Below are 16696 nucleotides of genomic sequence, written 5' to 3' on the forward strand. Positions count from 1 at the left end.
CCAAAAAAATTCCCTTTCTGTGTTCAACTCACTGCACAAGTTGACAAATAAAACAACACAAATTAATGATTCCCACCACTGAATGAGCAAAATCACACCCAATAAACATGCCCAGCCAAACACAGTGTGCGTAAATTATTAAACCTCTCCAACCACTCGACCTGACAACAAACTCCTTTTTTTCTCCTTTCCAAAACTTGAAGACAGTTAAACAACTTAGTTTCCTCCTCCTCCTCCTCATATGTGCACGTCTTTGTTCCCAGAAACCGACTCCAACAACACACAGATATTCCTCTGCTGTGTGTATTGCTGTGAGATGATGTTATTGCGTCTCCAGACTCTCCTCCCATCCTGGACGCTTTCTTCCATTGGCTGCCTCCTTTCCACGCTGACATCCAAATCATATAAACCTGGGGGCCTCACACCTTCATCGGGGTCAAATTTCTTGGGCAAATCGAGAGCAACAACCATCACCAGAGAGGAGAAAAGACAAAGTGGAGACCTGCAACATCTGTCCTCCAAGATCTGGAATTATACACTTTTCTTCTCCTCCTCGGCTTTCATAATGCTCTTCTCGGCTTTACTTATTGATGCATTTAAGGGAATACATATCTAAGAATTGAATGAGTTCTGACACCGTTTTGGGGCAGCACCAAAGACACGGATACCCCCACACCGAGCACATTTTTCATCCCTCTCGACATGAACCTCATCGGGGGATACCAGCATCACCACCACCTGATGCATGAACCTTTCCCCTTCGTGCAGAGGTGCCACCAGGATGCTCCTTACTTCCAGAGCTGGGTGGTGAACCATGGAGAGGTTCCTCCAGACTTCCAGATCCAGGCGCCTTACCCGGCCACGGAGCTCGGAGCGGCCGGGGAGACGCACGACGCCCGGATGGAGGGGCTCCAGGCTGGGATGGGGAAGAGGAGGACGTCGGGGCCGAAGAAGGAGCGCAGGAGGACGGAGAGCATCAACACGGCCTTCGCAGAGCTCCGGGAGTGTATCCCCAATGTGCCTGCAGACACCAAGCTGTCCAAAATCAAGACTTTACGCCTCGCGACCAGTTACATCGCATACCTGATGGACGTGCTGGCCAAGGACACCGGGGAGACGGAGGGCTTTAAGGCCGAAATCAAGAAGTTTGAAAACAGGGATATGAAGAGGAAACGGGAGCCGGTAGGTAGAAACCTCCAGAGATTTATTGTTGGTGATGGAAATAAGTTTAGTTATCATTATGGGAAGTATTATATTCCTTTATTGGTCTACATGTAGCTCAACTACACAGAGACAGAGAATAAATACACATATTATACAACTACACAATAAATACACATATTATACAACTACACAATAAATACACATACTATACAACTACACAATAAATACACATATTATACAACTACACATACTATACAACTACACATACTATACAACTACACAGAGAATAAATACACATACTATACAACTACACAGACAATAAATACACATACTATACAACTACACAGACAATAAATACACATACTATACAACTACACAATAAATACACATACTATACAACTACACAGACAATAAATACACATACTATACAACTACACAATAAATACACATACTATACAACTACACAGACAATAAATACACATACTATACAACTACACAGACAATAAATACACATACTATACAACTACACAGACAATAAATACACATACTATACAACTACACAGACAATAAATACACATACTATACAACTACACATAATAAATACACATAATACAATACACAATAAATAACATACTATACAACTACAACTAGACAATAAATACACATACTATACAACTACACAATAAATACACATACTATACAACTACACAGACAATAAATACACATACTATACAACTACACAGACAATAAATACACATACTATACAACAAAATAAAAAATAGCTGGAAAGATAGTTTTTTTTAAGGTGGAATTTAACAAATATTACATTACATTACAGTCATTTAGCAGACGCTTTTATCCAAAGCGACTTACAATAAGTGTATTCAACATAGGTATTCAAGAGAACTACTAGTCACCAGAAGTCATAAGTGCATCTCTTTTCTTAAACAAGCATCTTAAAGCATAAACCAGAGCAAAAGTATAGTGCAGAGGCAAATTACTACGAAATATGTTTGAAGCAACCCGAAAGTTTAACAACAACTTAAATATAAAAGCTGATGTTAAGGTTTACAGTTTTACTTTTCTCAGTCTGATTATTATTATCTCGATTATAAAACCGTTTCCAACTGAAATATTATTTTATTAATATTATATTTCCTTAGCCATCAGATCCTTAATATGAATTTTATATGTAATGTTTTTTCTTTTACATTTATAATGCATTATAGCTAAGCTTGTCTACTGGAGGCTGCTCACAATGGAGTTTTGCCTTAAACAGTCAACACTTAACCTCATTAAAATAAGTTTAGACCCTTTTATCTTCATACAAACTGTAATGTAGCAGTAAAAATATTACCCATACAGTAAATGTATTACTGCTTACGAAATATTTGCAGCTGTTGATTACCATAATGATATTGCCCAACACTTATATCCTCTTAAATATATTTTACACTCCAAACTAACATTTATATCCTCTTAAATATATTTTACACTCCAAACTAACATTTATATCCTCTTAAATATATTTTACACTCCAAACTAACACTTATATCCTCTTAAATATATTTTACACTCCAAACTAACACTTATATCCTCTTAAATATATTTTACACTCCAAACTAACATTTATATCCTCTTAAATATATTTTACACTCCAAACTAACATTTATTCTCAATGTGTGTAGATTAATAACGTTTGTGTTTACTTATATATTTTTTTACAACACTAATATTACCACAAGCCTTATTCAGTTTAAAATATGCATCATTATTTAATATTTGATATAATTAGAAATATAGAGGTTGTTTTTAAAAAAATATTTGTTCTATCATTTGGATTGCAGTCTCGTGGTTTCATGAAGGTTTGACTGACTTTCATTAAACGAAAGCCTGCATGTGATGTCATTACCCTGGTTGCGTCAGGAAAGGCCACACATCATCTTGTGGGTCACATTGTGACGAGAAACAGCATGAAGCATAGTTTATAAGAACTCCAGATGAAACTCTCAGAGGAGAGGAAACTTATGACATGAATAGGTCGTGTAGAAACACAGCAGGACATGCAATATTATATGAATTATATAAATATGTATTATTATATAAAGTGGGGTGCCTGTATCTGAGCCTCTGCTGATGATAGTGTGCTTTGTTTCTCGGTGTCACAGACTGACGGCCTGCAGGAGTCATTAGGAGCCGAGAAGAAGGTGAAGGGCCGGACCGGGTGGCCACAGCAGGTCTGGGCTCTGGAGCTCAACCAGTGACCCTTGACCCAAGAAAAGGAAAAACTCCTCAGACTCTGGATTCAAATACTATAGAAGAAAGAAAACCACTGACTGACTGTGCACGTCCAATGGTCTGCGTAAAGAGAGAGAATGAATGGACACCATGCAGGACAACAAGGTGAAACAGCACGATGGACACGGTGTTGGTCTTTTTCTCTCCTGGTGTGGTTTCTAACTCGACACACACACACACACACACACACACACACACACACACACACACACACACACACACACACACACACACACACACACACACACACACACACTCACACACACACTTGACTGTATGATATTTGTGGTATTTCTGCTTTTTGATGTTTCCACCCTTCCAGTACTGTAGACCAGATGTGGCCACGGTGTCAAAAAAAAAAAAAAAAGAAAAAGAAAAAGAAACATCTGTCTCCCCCTTAAAATGTGTTTCTATCTGAAGAGAAAATAAATACATCATTACAAATGTCATGTGGTGTAAATGCACAATATGTGTCCGTTGCAGAAGTGCAAACATGATTTTAAAATAAATAAATAATAATATTAATATTTAAATATAGATTTCTTAGAGTGAGTTACCAAAGAATGATAGGTGATTTTTGTCCAATCAGAAAAAGCAGTTATGAGATTCAAATATCTACCAAATACTACTTTGATTGTAATTATAACTTTATTTAAAATGTTCTGGCACACTTTACCAGCATGTTGTGAGTTGGCTTAGTGCAACTTCGAAATGAAATTATCATTAAGTTTTTTGTTTTTATTGCATAAATCCTGATATATTTATAGTTTTTAGTATGGCCTGAAAATTGAAAAGGTTTCTAAATCTTTAGCTGCAAATAAAGTACAAACCAGCCGTCACACAGGATTAACCACCTCACATGGCATGAAATCAAAATGGCTATTTAAATGTTAAAATATATTTGAATTAAATCAATCAATCAATACCCAGACAGGCTTCTTTGTAATGTGATGTCATGAATGAAATCAAATAGAAACAACAATAATAGATATATTTCCGAGCTCAGAGGAAACACATTTTTTGGGGGTATAAACTTTTTTTTTGTGTCACTGTTTCATCCCGTTGAATTTGGAGCAGTCAAGAATATTTAAACTATTATTAATCCAGTATTCCCGGTCAGATATGTAACAAAAAAAAAAAGAAAAAAAAATCAAATGGAGTCCTGACTGTTAACTATAGCGGCTGTTGTTGAAGTTTCTTTGTAGAAAATTATTGAATTTACTGAATCTACCTCAAAATTAAATGTCACTGTCCGTTCTGACTGAGACTCAGCTTTCACTCCGACATGTTAGACACAAACTTCAGAGGATTAAAGGTTGATTTCTGTGCGAAATGTTGATGGAAATGTACATTGGATGTGAAGTTATATATAGTTCCGTAAATAAATGAATTATTTTAAGTCACTCCAGCTGTAGTGAAAGTGTTGTTTATTACTCATTTATAACGATATGTTTTATCAAAAATACATTATTCACCTTATTGTCTTGATTTTTCTTTTACCTGTTTTTTGGGGCAAGTAAAAGTTATAATCAAAAGGAAAAAATAAAATAACCTGAAAATATATTCCGAATTAATCAAGAATCCCCACTGTTTTAAAAAGAATTAAACAAATGATAAATAATTTAATTTCGGAGTTCATTATCATTTAATTCTAAGCTCTTCCTCTTTTCCTGAATTTTGAACTTTTATTTACAATTACTCACTGAAAAATGCGGAGTAATTGTGAAAAAACGACCAGTCATAATTCTGATTACTTTCTAGGGATTCCACTTTACATTTCTAACTTTCTTTACACATTTCTGATACTAAAGTAAAACATCAAATGGATGTCAGGACTGTTACAAGTGCCATTTCCCAATGCCACAGCTCTACTGGATAGACCTACAATATCGGAAAATGTATAACTATATATATATATATATATATATATATATATATATATATACACACTTCTAAATAATAAACGTATAGAAGTCAGAATAAAACATCATAATGTTCCACATCTGAAATAAATAAATCTTAATTAATAAAATACCTGATCCTCTAGTAAGTCAATTGTGTAAAATAATCTTCAATGGATGATTGACTAAAACTTTATATAGCTATTTAATTGGCCTAAAGGCAGTGTTTTGCTAGTCTGATAGACTCCTGCACACTTTAGTTACTTAGGTCTTTATCAAGAGTTAGTAATGATGTTTTCTTTTTAAAAGAGGAAAATAAAATAAATTTGGCTCTAAAAAACACAGTTTCCCCTGCTGGGAAAAAGTGACATCTTATTCCTGCACAATGTTTGAACGATGCTGCTGTTTTGTTGTTGACTTACTTTCCTCTAAAAGTCTCCAGGTGTTTTAAAGCCCGCCTCCCTGTACAGCTGCCAATCAATTAATGAGAGGAACTACAGTGACACCTAGTGGCCGATGGCTGTTCCTGAAACTACACAGCATGATGAAACAACATCCAACCTGGAAACATTTTCCTTTGACATTTTCTTGTTTTTTTTATCCTTAATTTCAGAGATTATTTTCATGGCATCTGTGTATGTGTTTATATATAAAGTGTAAAAAAACAGCTGAAAACCATATGTGACAAATTGAGCAATCTGTGAAAGAACAGAGACGAGACTGTTGCTTCTGTCTGTACAATACATTTATTATTAATATCATCATCAGGAGCAATAAGCAGCCATATTTAAATATGTTTTTTCTTCTTCTAATACAACAATTACGTTAATGTGGCGTGGCCTATGAGTTAATAAAGTTGGGTGTTATCTACATGACACTAATAAACCTAGAAAGCAAAACTGAAAATATAACAGACACTTGAAAGAAAAAAAAATGAAGTAAACCCTGTTTAAAGTAGACGACTCTGATTGGTGGACAAACTTAAATACGATGTGTGACAGAGGATGCCGAGAGAAAACCAGAACTTAATGCAGGCACCACAATGAAAAGAAAAGAAAAGAAGGGAATTGGAGTTAAAGAGTTGTAACATGACCATTTCCTGGAGGTTCCAGCAGTGTGTAAAGAATTTAAATAAATGTTCAGGATATCAGCGGTGTTGGTTTCTTAATCTCAAATGTTTCTTGTGAACAAAAGGCTACTTTTCCATCGTGGCTTAAAATCATTGAAACATAAAGACCCAATCCAACAAATAAAGACATTCTTCAGTGCTGTTTTTCTCATTCATTTCACAAACTAATTCAATCCTTTACTTGGATACTTAATCGTTAAGACAATAATCACAGTCACCCGTGCTGCAATGTTAACATGGAAGAAGTCAAGATGGTCACGAACTCCTTTACGACTGGATTATTTCAAAAGGGCATAAAAATTGAAAGCACTTTTTTTTTTAAAGAACTCATCAGCCAACTTCCTCGTGATGACATTGTGACTTTTTGCAGGCTGGTGTGGAAGAAAGGCATCCGTGACTGTTTAAATTTGAATTACCCAAAAGATAAAGAAAAAAAAACATCGACTTCCTTTTCAGCTTTACAGCGTCTTGAAACACATCCAGGTATGAAGAGAATTAAATCAAGACTGGAGACGTTGTCCTCTATAAACACAGCTCTTAAATATTAAAATGATGCTAATAATTACTCTCACACCCCAATCGCTCTCTCTTTCTCTCTCTCTCTCACACACTCACACACATAAGTTCCCCTTCAGGAGAAAATCTAAATCATATTTTCACACAGACACATCTTTAAACAACTTAAGGCTGAACTAAAGTGGAGGGCAGAAAAACTGGCTTACAAAGAAATAAATGAGTTTAGCGACAAAATGTTGCAGTGCAGAGAGAAAATGAACGAGTATGTGTGTGTGTGTTTAAAGTTTAAACATATATTAAACAGCTGGCAAAGAAGGAGAAGAGTGGGTCATAGCTGAATGCTACATCATTCACCATCGGTCTTTGAACGCAACACGTCCAGTAAGGAAAAGGGGCGATTTAAAGATTAAATATCAGGACTGAGATCAGCTCGCATTTCATTCGTTTTAAACATTATTGAGAATGAAACGTTTTTTGTTTTTTTTCCATGTGAACTCTGTGCCACTTTAAAACTGACCTGGGGTCCTGATTGTGCTGAACGTAATGTCAGCGAAGGCAGCGCCCCTTTTCCAACAACTCATTCATTCACAACAACAAAAACTAAATCTCACTCTTCATCATTCAATTCCAAGTTTTTCCTGTTTGGCACAAGCACTCCTCTCTGTGAACGTGTCGACAAAAAACAACAAAAAACAAACTCCAAATTACCGATCTTTTCACTCTTAAGGCCGCTATATCGCACATTGCTTTTAACCAACTATACGTTAGATCCACGCTGTTCTTTTTGTACATATTGACAGTTTACATTACAGCATGGCGACGTGAAACCCTGCGGAGTGAGTCCTGGTCCTCAACAGTCTTTAGAGACCTGGTTTTCAGCAGAGGAGAGGAGGAGGAAATGATCATTGTGACAACATGCGAGGAGGGCAAAATGAGCAAAAAAAGAGAACTCATCCCGACTTGAATTCTCCTCCGTTTGCGGTAAATGTCCTCTAAGGACAACAAGAGTTTGTGTTCTGGTCTTACAGAGGAGTGGGACGGCGGCAGGGCTGCAGGAGGAGCTGGTTTTGGGTCGTTGTTGCTACTGCTAGTGGTGTCCAGGAAGGAAAGATGTGGATTATTCTGGATTTTCCGTTTTTAAGCTGCTGTGGAGTTCAGTCCAGCGGTTTGCCGCCGCCGTCGCCTTTCTGGTCCAAGCGGCTCTTGCTGCTCTTCACCATGTAGATAAAGTAGGTCAGCGTCTCCTTCTCGTTCACCGGGATGTTCCTGAAGTGACGACTCACGGTCTGCAGGAGGAGGAGGAGGAAGAAAAGAGGTTAAAATGTTCATCTAGGTAGAATTTATTCTCTTTAATTGTGTGGTCTTTAGGTTCATGCCTTTACGACGGTTTCTCAAAGCAGTACATTAGAGCACAGATGCATAACATTAAGAACTTCAATGTAGCCACGTACATTTTTTTCACGATATCTTACAAAAAGGTATTCCTCCATTTTTTGGTGCGTTTTCAAGTCCAGCAACAGGGGTCAACTTCCGCTTGTTTCAAAATCAACTTCACAGGAAACAATTTGAGGTTTTGGAAACAAAACTACTTAGTTGGAGTTTGGATTCTGGTTGTGGTTTGGGTTGAAATAACTTTCGGAAGTGACTTTACTGAAGTACGGAAGTTACGTGACAAAGAAATCAACGTTGACTTCGCATTTCCGTTTGCTGGAAAAAAAAGACTTCAATTTATTTGCTTTCCTGGGATATTTACGAATGACAGAGCATTCACTTTTTTTGGATGTATAGCTACAATCGCTGTGTATGATAAAGCCTAACTATTTGGGTATCAGTGCTCAATAGCTTTACAAAAGGTTTTAAGTGAAAACAATCCAGTAACAACTAGTATCGAAAAGTCTCCAGTCACACTATACGTGCATGCGATCCTTTTTGTACCCAGATCATGAAAAGATAATTTGCATGGTTTTGCTCGCAGCCGTTCACTGCGAGTGTTCTATGATTTCATTTGACGTGTGACTGACCTCCTGCCTCAGCAGCAACAACCCGTACAGTCTGTGTTGTGGTGAAGTCAAGGACAGAGTTTGCAGTTCAATGTGACGAAGAGGCCACCGAAGTGTATAAAAGCACGGCTAAACTAGACATTGTGGCGTCTGATGAAATGAATGTATCGATGTTGGCGTTGCTTCCGTTCACATGCTGAGTATCAGGGTTAGCTATCACTTTAAGGTTACCGGTATCAGCATATTTTAATACATTTTATGTGACCAAGTTGCATTTCCTCTGTTGAGTATTGCTGAAAACTATGAATCTTCCTGTAAACGCATTGAAAGTATCCCTCTATCTCATCTCCCGGCCAGTTATCACACGTTTATACCACTGAGGGAACGTCCCATTCATAATACCAGTTTACTGCAACCTCAAAACCATTTTTTTTAATATAATTTGCTGGATTTTGTTTCACTTTGACCACTTTTTTAAACAACTGCTAACCAAAATGATGCACAACTGAGAACTGCTAAAATATTTTAAGACGCTAATGAATATGCTCCAGAGGGAAACATTTAATGAAAACTAACTTCTGGTTGTTTGGATTCATAAAGCAGCCTCAAAGAGAAGAAAACAAACAAGCTCTCTCTCTGCAGCCACTGGTTCCTCTGAACTGGGAACAGCTGTTACTGGTTGTGGGCTGTTGACTGCTGCTTTATTAATGACGTGGGGAGGCTCTGTAATAGGAGGGCCTGAACCCGAGTAAAAGCCTGGGGAAACATTCAACTTACAGCCCACCGAGCCCCGCTTCATTCATTCATTCATTCCCACTGTTAGCGCCGCGGTCGACTCACATCCGACCCCGCCTCCCCCGCCGCCGGCCGACCCGAGAGCGCTACACACAGGAAGTTCTTGTAAAGAGGAGGGCCGAGCCAGCTGCACCAAGTCCACCTGTCCATTTGGCAAAGTGGTCTAACAATCGCCCCGTGACCAATTACTGCGGGATAGGACCCGCAACACCACGTATGTCACAGTGAATGAGTAACATGGAGCCGCGGGCTCCAGAATAAAGAGGCCGTGGCGCCTAACGATGGCGGCTCAATGGCCTTCAGTGCTTCACAACACGAGCTACGTGAGCCGGATTACTCCAAATGACCCTTAAAAAGAGGAGCTTACTACCTGGATACTACTTAAAGTTGTGAAATTTATTTTATTTTAAAAACTGATGCTGACAAGAAGCATTTTTTTGTGCCAAGAAAAGTGTCTATTAGGGCCGTCCTGGACCAAAGAAAGTATTATTGGACTAACATTCATACAATTTTGTTGACTAATCGATTAGTTGATTTAATCGACAGATCAGTAAAACAGATTTTCTCCACAAAACATTGTGCAACGGAACCATTTTAAAATGAATTTAAGTTTGCCAGATATTCTTGAAAAAAAAGCATAAAGAACGACTAACGAGAACTTAGTTGACTAAGACCAATCGGCACCTGCTGATTATGATTTTCCTTCTATGAACTGATTGACAGAAAGGCTCCAGACTAGCTTTGTTCACCACCATCACAGAAAAAATAAATCCTCCCAACCTGACGTCAGCGTAAACTGTCAAAAAAATGTTTAAAACCAGCTGTCCGCCTTTTTAAGAAGAACTTTTCCTCGGGAGTCCTGTGCTACGCGTCTGATTAAGTTGTTTTGGACTTTGGACAAATTACAAGCTTTGTCTTTTTCCATTCACACTTCAGAACGTCCACACTGATGACGTGTATGTGCGTGTGCTGCTGCCTCCGGTGTTAAACTACTGTGTGGCACATGTGTGTAAATGTGACCAGCAAAAAAAGGTCATGGCGGATTAGCTGCAAATGTCCGGTTTGATCGGCAGCCGACCGATCGGTGCATCTCTAATCAACATCAATACAGACAAACAAGTTGTAGCACACGGAGGTTTGTGTTTGACAAATAGGTCCGACAACTTCTCCACATCCACTCAGTTCTTGTTGTGCTGTTACCTCTGCCAGCTGGGCCTTGTTGAGTCCGGGTCTGGTCTGCAGCTTGTAGTGTCGCTTGTAGCGTCTCAACGTGTTCACCTGCAGCTGGAAAAGGTCGACCTGAAAACACAACAGAGACGGGGAGGCAGAGAAGTCAGCGAATTATGAAATATGATAATGTTTCATGCCGCCTTCATCTTGGGACACTTTTTTCCCCCCCGATGATTTCATTAAAACTCCCAGAGGCTTCTGGCTCTTTTTCTGCTTTTAAAGGAGATGAAACTTTAATGGTCTTCATGGAGAAACTGGGTCATTGCGGCAATAAAACACAAAAAAGCCCAACTGAGTGCTGGATGAAAATAAAATGTCTTGAAAAGAGTAATGGTGGTTAAGCAAGCACAAAACAATCTGCCATGACTCGTGTGTTTGTAAGGTTTCCTAGGCTGTGTCGTTGTGTTCTCGCTCTACTGAACTTCAGCTGATGGGTGTTGTGAGTAACATTTCCGTCCACATTACCTCAGGCACTTCCACGTCATGATCCGGGGACTCCCCTCCGTCGTCACTGGTCTTCCTCTTCCTCTTGTTGCGGACGCTCTGGATGAAGTTCTTATGGAAGTCGCAGATATAGAGATGTCTCACCTATGACGACATTGATGAGTATTAAAATGAGTAGTCTGCCACCAACAAAACCTCTTTCATTTGTTTAAGCCCCTATACCAAGACAATACTAAATAAATACCTCTAGAATATATAAAGACTTTAGATCATTCACATGTTCTTTCCTTTTAACAAAACGAAACTGAAATTCAAACACAGCAGTGTTTCAAGTTGTCTCTTCACAAGCAGAAGTGCAAAATCTTTGCCAGGATTAACAAATACAAAACCGGCAAATCTGTGGCTTAAAACAGGAAGTCTCTAATCAAAGACGAACACAAGACCTCTGTCCTCCACCGGATTTGGTAATTGACGCTACGGACACATTCTGGATTCGATCGTCCAGCCCTACCTACACGTTTGGGGGTAAAGTCAATAGCTGAACAACAGAAGGTTGCTCTGATGTGTTATGTGCCGCCTCAGCTGAAAATGCAACATTTTCAGCTGAGGCGCCCCCCCCTGTTAATGAGCATTGATTCAATGTTTCTGTTGTGGTGTGTGGATTTGTCCAAGGACTTGGAAGTCACTTTGGGCTCTAAGAAACTGACAAAATGAGACATCAACCAGCAGACTGATCATCAGTTTGGTGGTGGATCATATTCCCAAACAGCTTTTGCTTTAGCTCAAATGACCACACAGAGAAGCTCAGGACTTGGAGGCCTCTGGAGGGTGTTGGGCCTTTGGACAGCTGCCAGGCGGCTGTGGCGTAGTGGAGAGCAAGGTAGTTCTCCAATCAGAGGGTCGGTGGTTCATTACCCGGCTTCGGCAGTCGATGTGTCCTTGGGCAAGACACTTAACCCCAAGTTGCTCCCTCCTCGTAGCACTTACTGCACTTATCCTATTCGTAGTAGTTTGTAGCACTTATTATATTCGTATTAGTCTGTTGCAATTATTGTTTTCGTAGTAATTTGCCTCTGCACTGTACTTTTGCTCTGGTTTATGCTTTTAGATGCTTGTTTAAGAAAGGAGATGCACTTATGACTTCTGGTGACTAGTAGTTCTCTTGAATACCTATGTTGAATACACTTCCTGTAAGTCGCTTTGGATAAAAGCGTCTGCTAAATGACTGTAATGTAATGTAATGTAATGTAATGAAGGCTTGCCATCGGTGTGGACTGGATGTTGCATGAATGTTAGTTAGAGTCTGATGGTGGCACCTTGCATGGTAGCCTGTCATCAGTGTGTGAATGGGTGAATGATATGTAATATACTACTGATTGTAAGTCGCTTTGGATAAAAGCGTCTGCTAAATGACTGTGTAATGTAATGTAATGTTGATGATGACCCAGCCTTGGTTATGAGTCTTTCCCAATTTGCTTTAAACAAGTTTCCCTCATTGTGTTCCTGCCAAAAAGAACATTTGTTGACACACACAGTCTGCTGTGAAAAAAACAAAAAAACACGTGATAGAAAAGCATGCAAAACACAAACACAACTAGGGGTGGCTGTGGCGTAGTGGAGAGCAAGGTAGTTCTCCAATCAGAGGGTCGGTGGTTCGATGCCCAGTCGATGTGTCCTTGGGCAAGACACTTAACCCCAAGTTGCTCCCGAAGCACCTTGCACCTTCCACCTTGCATGGTAGCCTGTCATCAGTGTGTGAATGGGTGAATGATATGTAATATACTACTGATTGCTAAATGAATGTAATGTAATGTAATGCTTCTCCTGTCCTGTCCACCCCTTCTTAATCAGCATCCAAACAAGGATAAAGGGTCAAGGGAAAGGCTTTCAATGGACTACTGATTGTAAGTCGCTACAGTCTAAATGACTGTAATGTAATGTAATGTGACCCAGCCTTGTTGATGTCTTTAAACAATTTGCTTTAAACAAGTTTGTCATTGTGTTCCTGCCAAAAAGAACATTTGTTGACACACACAGTCTGCTGTGAAAAAAACCACAAAAAAAACCCCACACACAACATGTGACAGAAAAGCCTGCAAAACACAAACACAACTCAGGGGTGGTTGTGCCAAAAAGAACAATTTGTGGTTTGATACAGTCTGATTAAAAAAGCACCTTGCATGGTAGCCTGTCATCAGTGTGTGAACATGATATGTAATATACAAAACACATTGTAAACTAGAAGCACATGGACAAAGCGTGTCACTGTAATGTAATGTAATGTAATGTTGCGATGACCCAGCCTTGGTTGTCTTTCCCAATTTGCTTTAAACAAGTTTCCCCATTGTTTCCTGCCAAAAAGAACATTTGTTGACACACACAGTCTGCTGTGAAAAAACCACACAAAAAACCCCACACACAACATGTGACAGAAAAGCCTGCAAAACACAAAACACAAAAACAACTAGAAGCACATAGACAGAGCGTGTGTCACATCTAAATGCGTCCGTGTTGCTTTCCCTGTCCACAGCCATTTTACGCAGAGGAGGAAGGAGGAAGGGGGGGGGTGGTTGTTGTTGGCGGACGTGTTTGAGGACACACCACTGTCATAAAACAAAAGCACAATAACATGATGATCTCACTCACGCTCTTGTCGATGTCTAGTTTGAGCTTCTTCTGGGAGATGCTCTTCTGGATCCTCTTGCTGAAGGAGGCGTTCCCGGCGGAACGTCCGCAGCGCTCCCCGTCCTCGATCAGACAGCAGCTCTGCCCGTAAAAAGGAGGCGCCGGCGGGCCGTCGTGGCTGTCCTCCTCGGTGCTGAACCCGTTCATTTTACGCACTAAAAAAAACCTGCAAAAAAGCTGAAAAAACCTGCAAAAAAGCTGGAAAAACGTGCAAAAAACTGCAAAATTTGACGTTTTTTTTGTGGTAAAAAACGTCAAAGATGTTTATCTATCCCAGCACAGTTGCGTGGAAATCTGGGGGAGAAACGACGGCTTTAAAGGGCAGAAAACAAGAGATTTAACGCGACAATCGCGGCATGTCTGTCGGATCAGGCTCGTACAATGGGTGAGGGGAGGGGAGAGGAGGGGGCACACACACACACACACACCGTGGCGGAAGTGGGCCAATCCCGAGCGGTGATTGGTCGGTTTTGGAGAGAAGGCGGGGCTTAGCGGGAGGTGTCTGGCGTTCCATTGGCTGCGCGGAACGTCCGTGTTTTTTTCAGCGCTGCTTCCTGTAAGCGTCATGTTTTTGTTAGGAGGTGGTGACGTCACCCGTCGGTTCAAATAAGGGGGCTTTAAAAACCACAATGGACGCAGTTTTTTTTTAAATGTGTGAATTTTTGCGTGATAAACTCATTTGTGTTGTTATTTATAACTTTAAATGCTCGTTTGTAACTTAAATAAACTGGTTTGTGTTGTTGTTTATCAGGACTCTATGTGCGTGTAATTCCACATTCAACCACACGGGGGAGACAAATATCCACAAATGAGGAAGGCTGGCACTGGAATTCCTTCACATGCTGCTGAATAGTGTATAAATACTGTCAGTGTGCTCAGTATTGTAGCTGTGATTTTTAAAGGAGCATTCCTATGATTTTAGAATTGGACTTCCATGAAGTTAGGAGCCTTGCAAGAAACACACAGTTCCTATAATATACTTAAATATAGTCGCTCATTAAACGCCCGCTGACTGGACTTCTTTCAAACTTCACATCCACAGTTTAAAATGCATGTTTTCTGTCAAATATTTCAACCTGTGCAATACAATACACTGTGCAATAATAGTTATAATAGTTTTTCTGTCTGTAAATATAATATTTCAGTTATTGTTGTTTTTCTACTGTTTCTTATTGCTTATTTATAATACTTGTTTTTGTTTCATTTTATTTTTATCTTGTCTTTCTTTTACTATGTCTCTTGTGTGCACTTTACTCTATGCTGCTGTAATCCTGCAAATTTCCCCGCTGCGGGACTAATAAAGGATTATCTTATCTTATCTTATCTTATCTTTTATGTTTAAACCAGTTGAGAACCCCTAATTGTACGTATATCCTGAAATAGCAGTTGGTGCATGTGAACAAAGTTATATTTATACATTTGTTACATAAAAAAACAAACAAACATAAAGGAACACTTAATCCTTCAGTTCATCAGAATCATTCAAAATCAGCACTTCTGGAGATACAGGGTTTTCACTAGAAGACAAGGCAATGAAAAACTAATTAAAAAAGGTAGCTTAAGCTGTCAAAGTGGAGTTTAAAGTACAACATTTACCTCTAAGATGTTGTGGAGTAGAAGTACAAAGTGGCTTGAAATGGAAATACTCAATTACTTTAAATTAGTACTTAAGCAGGCCATAGTACTTGAGTAAATGCACTAAGTTACACTCCACTGGTTCTATTAAAGGTAGCTGTGATTTAAAGGAGCATTCCTATGATTTAGAATTGCACTTCCATGAAGTTAGGAGCCTTGCAAGAAACACACAGTTCCTATAATGTACTTAAATATAGTCGCTCATTAAACGCCCGCTGACTGGTAAATGCCCTCAGCTTTCAAACTTCACACCCCCAGTTTAACATGCACATCTTCTGTCAAATATATTTTAAGTCTCCAGCCTAATTTAAGATAACCACGACAACATCAGGGTTACTGTGTTATACTTTATAGAACTTATACAACTGTTTACACATGCTGAAAAGTACTTTCCATGAGGAGTATTGAGGACATGTATGTGTAAAACCACTTGAGAGCCCCTAATTGTAATTGGAGGAAGAGTTTCAGAGCCTTTACCAAAGTAAAACAATAGCAATAGCATCAGAATTAACTTGAGCACTCAAGTAAAAGTACATAGGTATAAGCAATGAAATGTACTATGAAAAGTAAAATTGCTCATTATGCAGCAGAAGGGACTCTTTCAATGTCATATTGTTATACAATACATAACATTATCGGATTATTATTTATATTTCATCAAATCATGAAACATTGTAATGTTGTAGCTGGTAGGGGAGATAATATGTCTTTCTATACTGTTGGGCAGTTTGACCTATAACATTGTGTTGTGTTTTTTTTAAACACATAGATGTTTTATATAAAACAATCTGCAAAGTAGTAGTTTAGTCATTTAGTTCTAAAATGACTTATGCATTAATGTGTATTGTTCATCTCACTGCTGTAGATGTTTATGATTGTGCTAATTTTAACTATTTTAT

The 16696-nt window shown here is 38.9% G+C and overlaps 2 protein-coding genes across 3 annotated transcripts; one reads left to right on the forward strand and one right to left on the reverse strand.

Moving 5' to 3' along the window:
• The first annotated feature begins 638 nt into the window (after nucleotides 1–638).
• Nucleotides 639–5855, forward strand: LOC129113737 (heart- and neural crest derivatives-expressed protein 1-like). Of its 2 annotated transcripts, XR_008532402.1 has the most exons (3): nucleotides 639–1182; nucleotides 3333–3567; nucleotides 5834–5855. XR_008532402.1 is itself a non-coding variant. In XM_054626199.1 (2 exons), the coding sequence occupies exons 1-2, from the start codon at nucleotides 703–705 to the stop codon at nucleotides 3426–3428; spliced, it is 576 nt and encodes a 191-aa protein (XP_054482174.1). In that variant the 5' UTR covers nucleotides 639–702; the 3' UTR covers nucleotides 3429–4860. The 2 variants fall into 2 exon arrangements, 1 of the variants encoding a protein (XP_054482174.1); XM_054626199.1 differs by lacking the exon at nucleotides 5834–5855 and having other exon boundaries at nucleotides 3333–4860.
• Nucleotides 5856–5881: 26 nt separating this feature from the next.
• On the reverse strand, nucleotides 5882–14536 carry sap30l (sap30-like). Its single transcript, XM_054626200.1, has 4 exons — nucleotides 14124–14536; nucleotides 11499–11621; nucleotides 11004–11102; nucleotides 5882–8294 (listed from the first exon to the last, which is right to left on the reverse strand). Exons 1-4 carry the CDS (start codon nucleotides 14307–14309, stop codon nucleotides 8163–8165), a joined length of 540 nt encoding a protein of 179 aa, XP_054482175.1. The 5' UTR covers nucleotides 14310–14536; the 3' UTR covers nucleotides 5882–8162.
• Between the last annotated feature and the right edge of the window lie 2160 nt (nucleotides 14537–16696).

The sequence above is a fragment of the Anoplopoma fimbria genome, chromosome 24 (genome assembly GCF_027596085.1).
Source record: "Anoplopoma fimbria isolate UVic2021 breed Golden Eagle Sablefish chromosome 24, Afim_UVic_2022, whole genome shotgun sequence".
Taxonomy (NCBI): Eukaryota; Metazoa; Chordata; class Actinopteri; order Perciformes; family Anoplopomatidae; genus Anoplopoma; species Anoplopoma fimbria.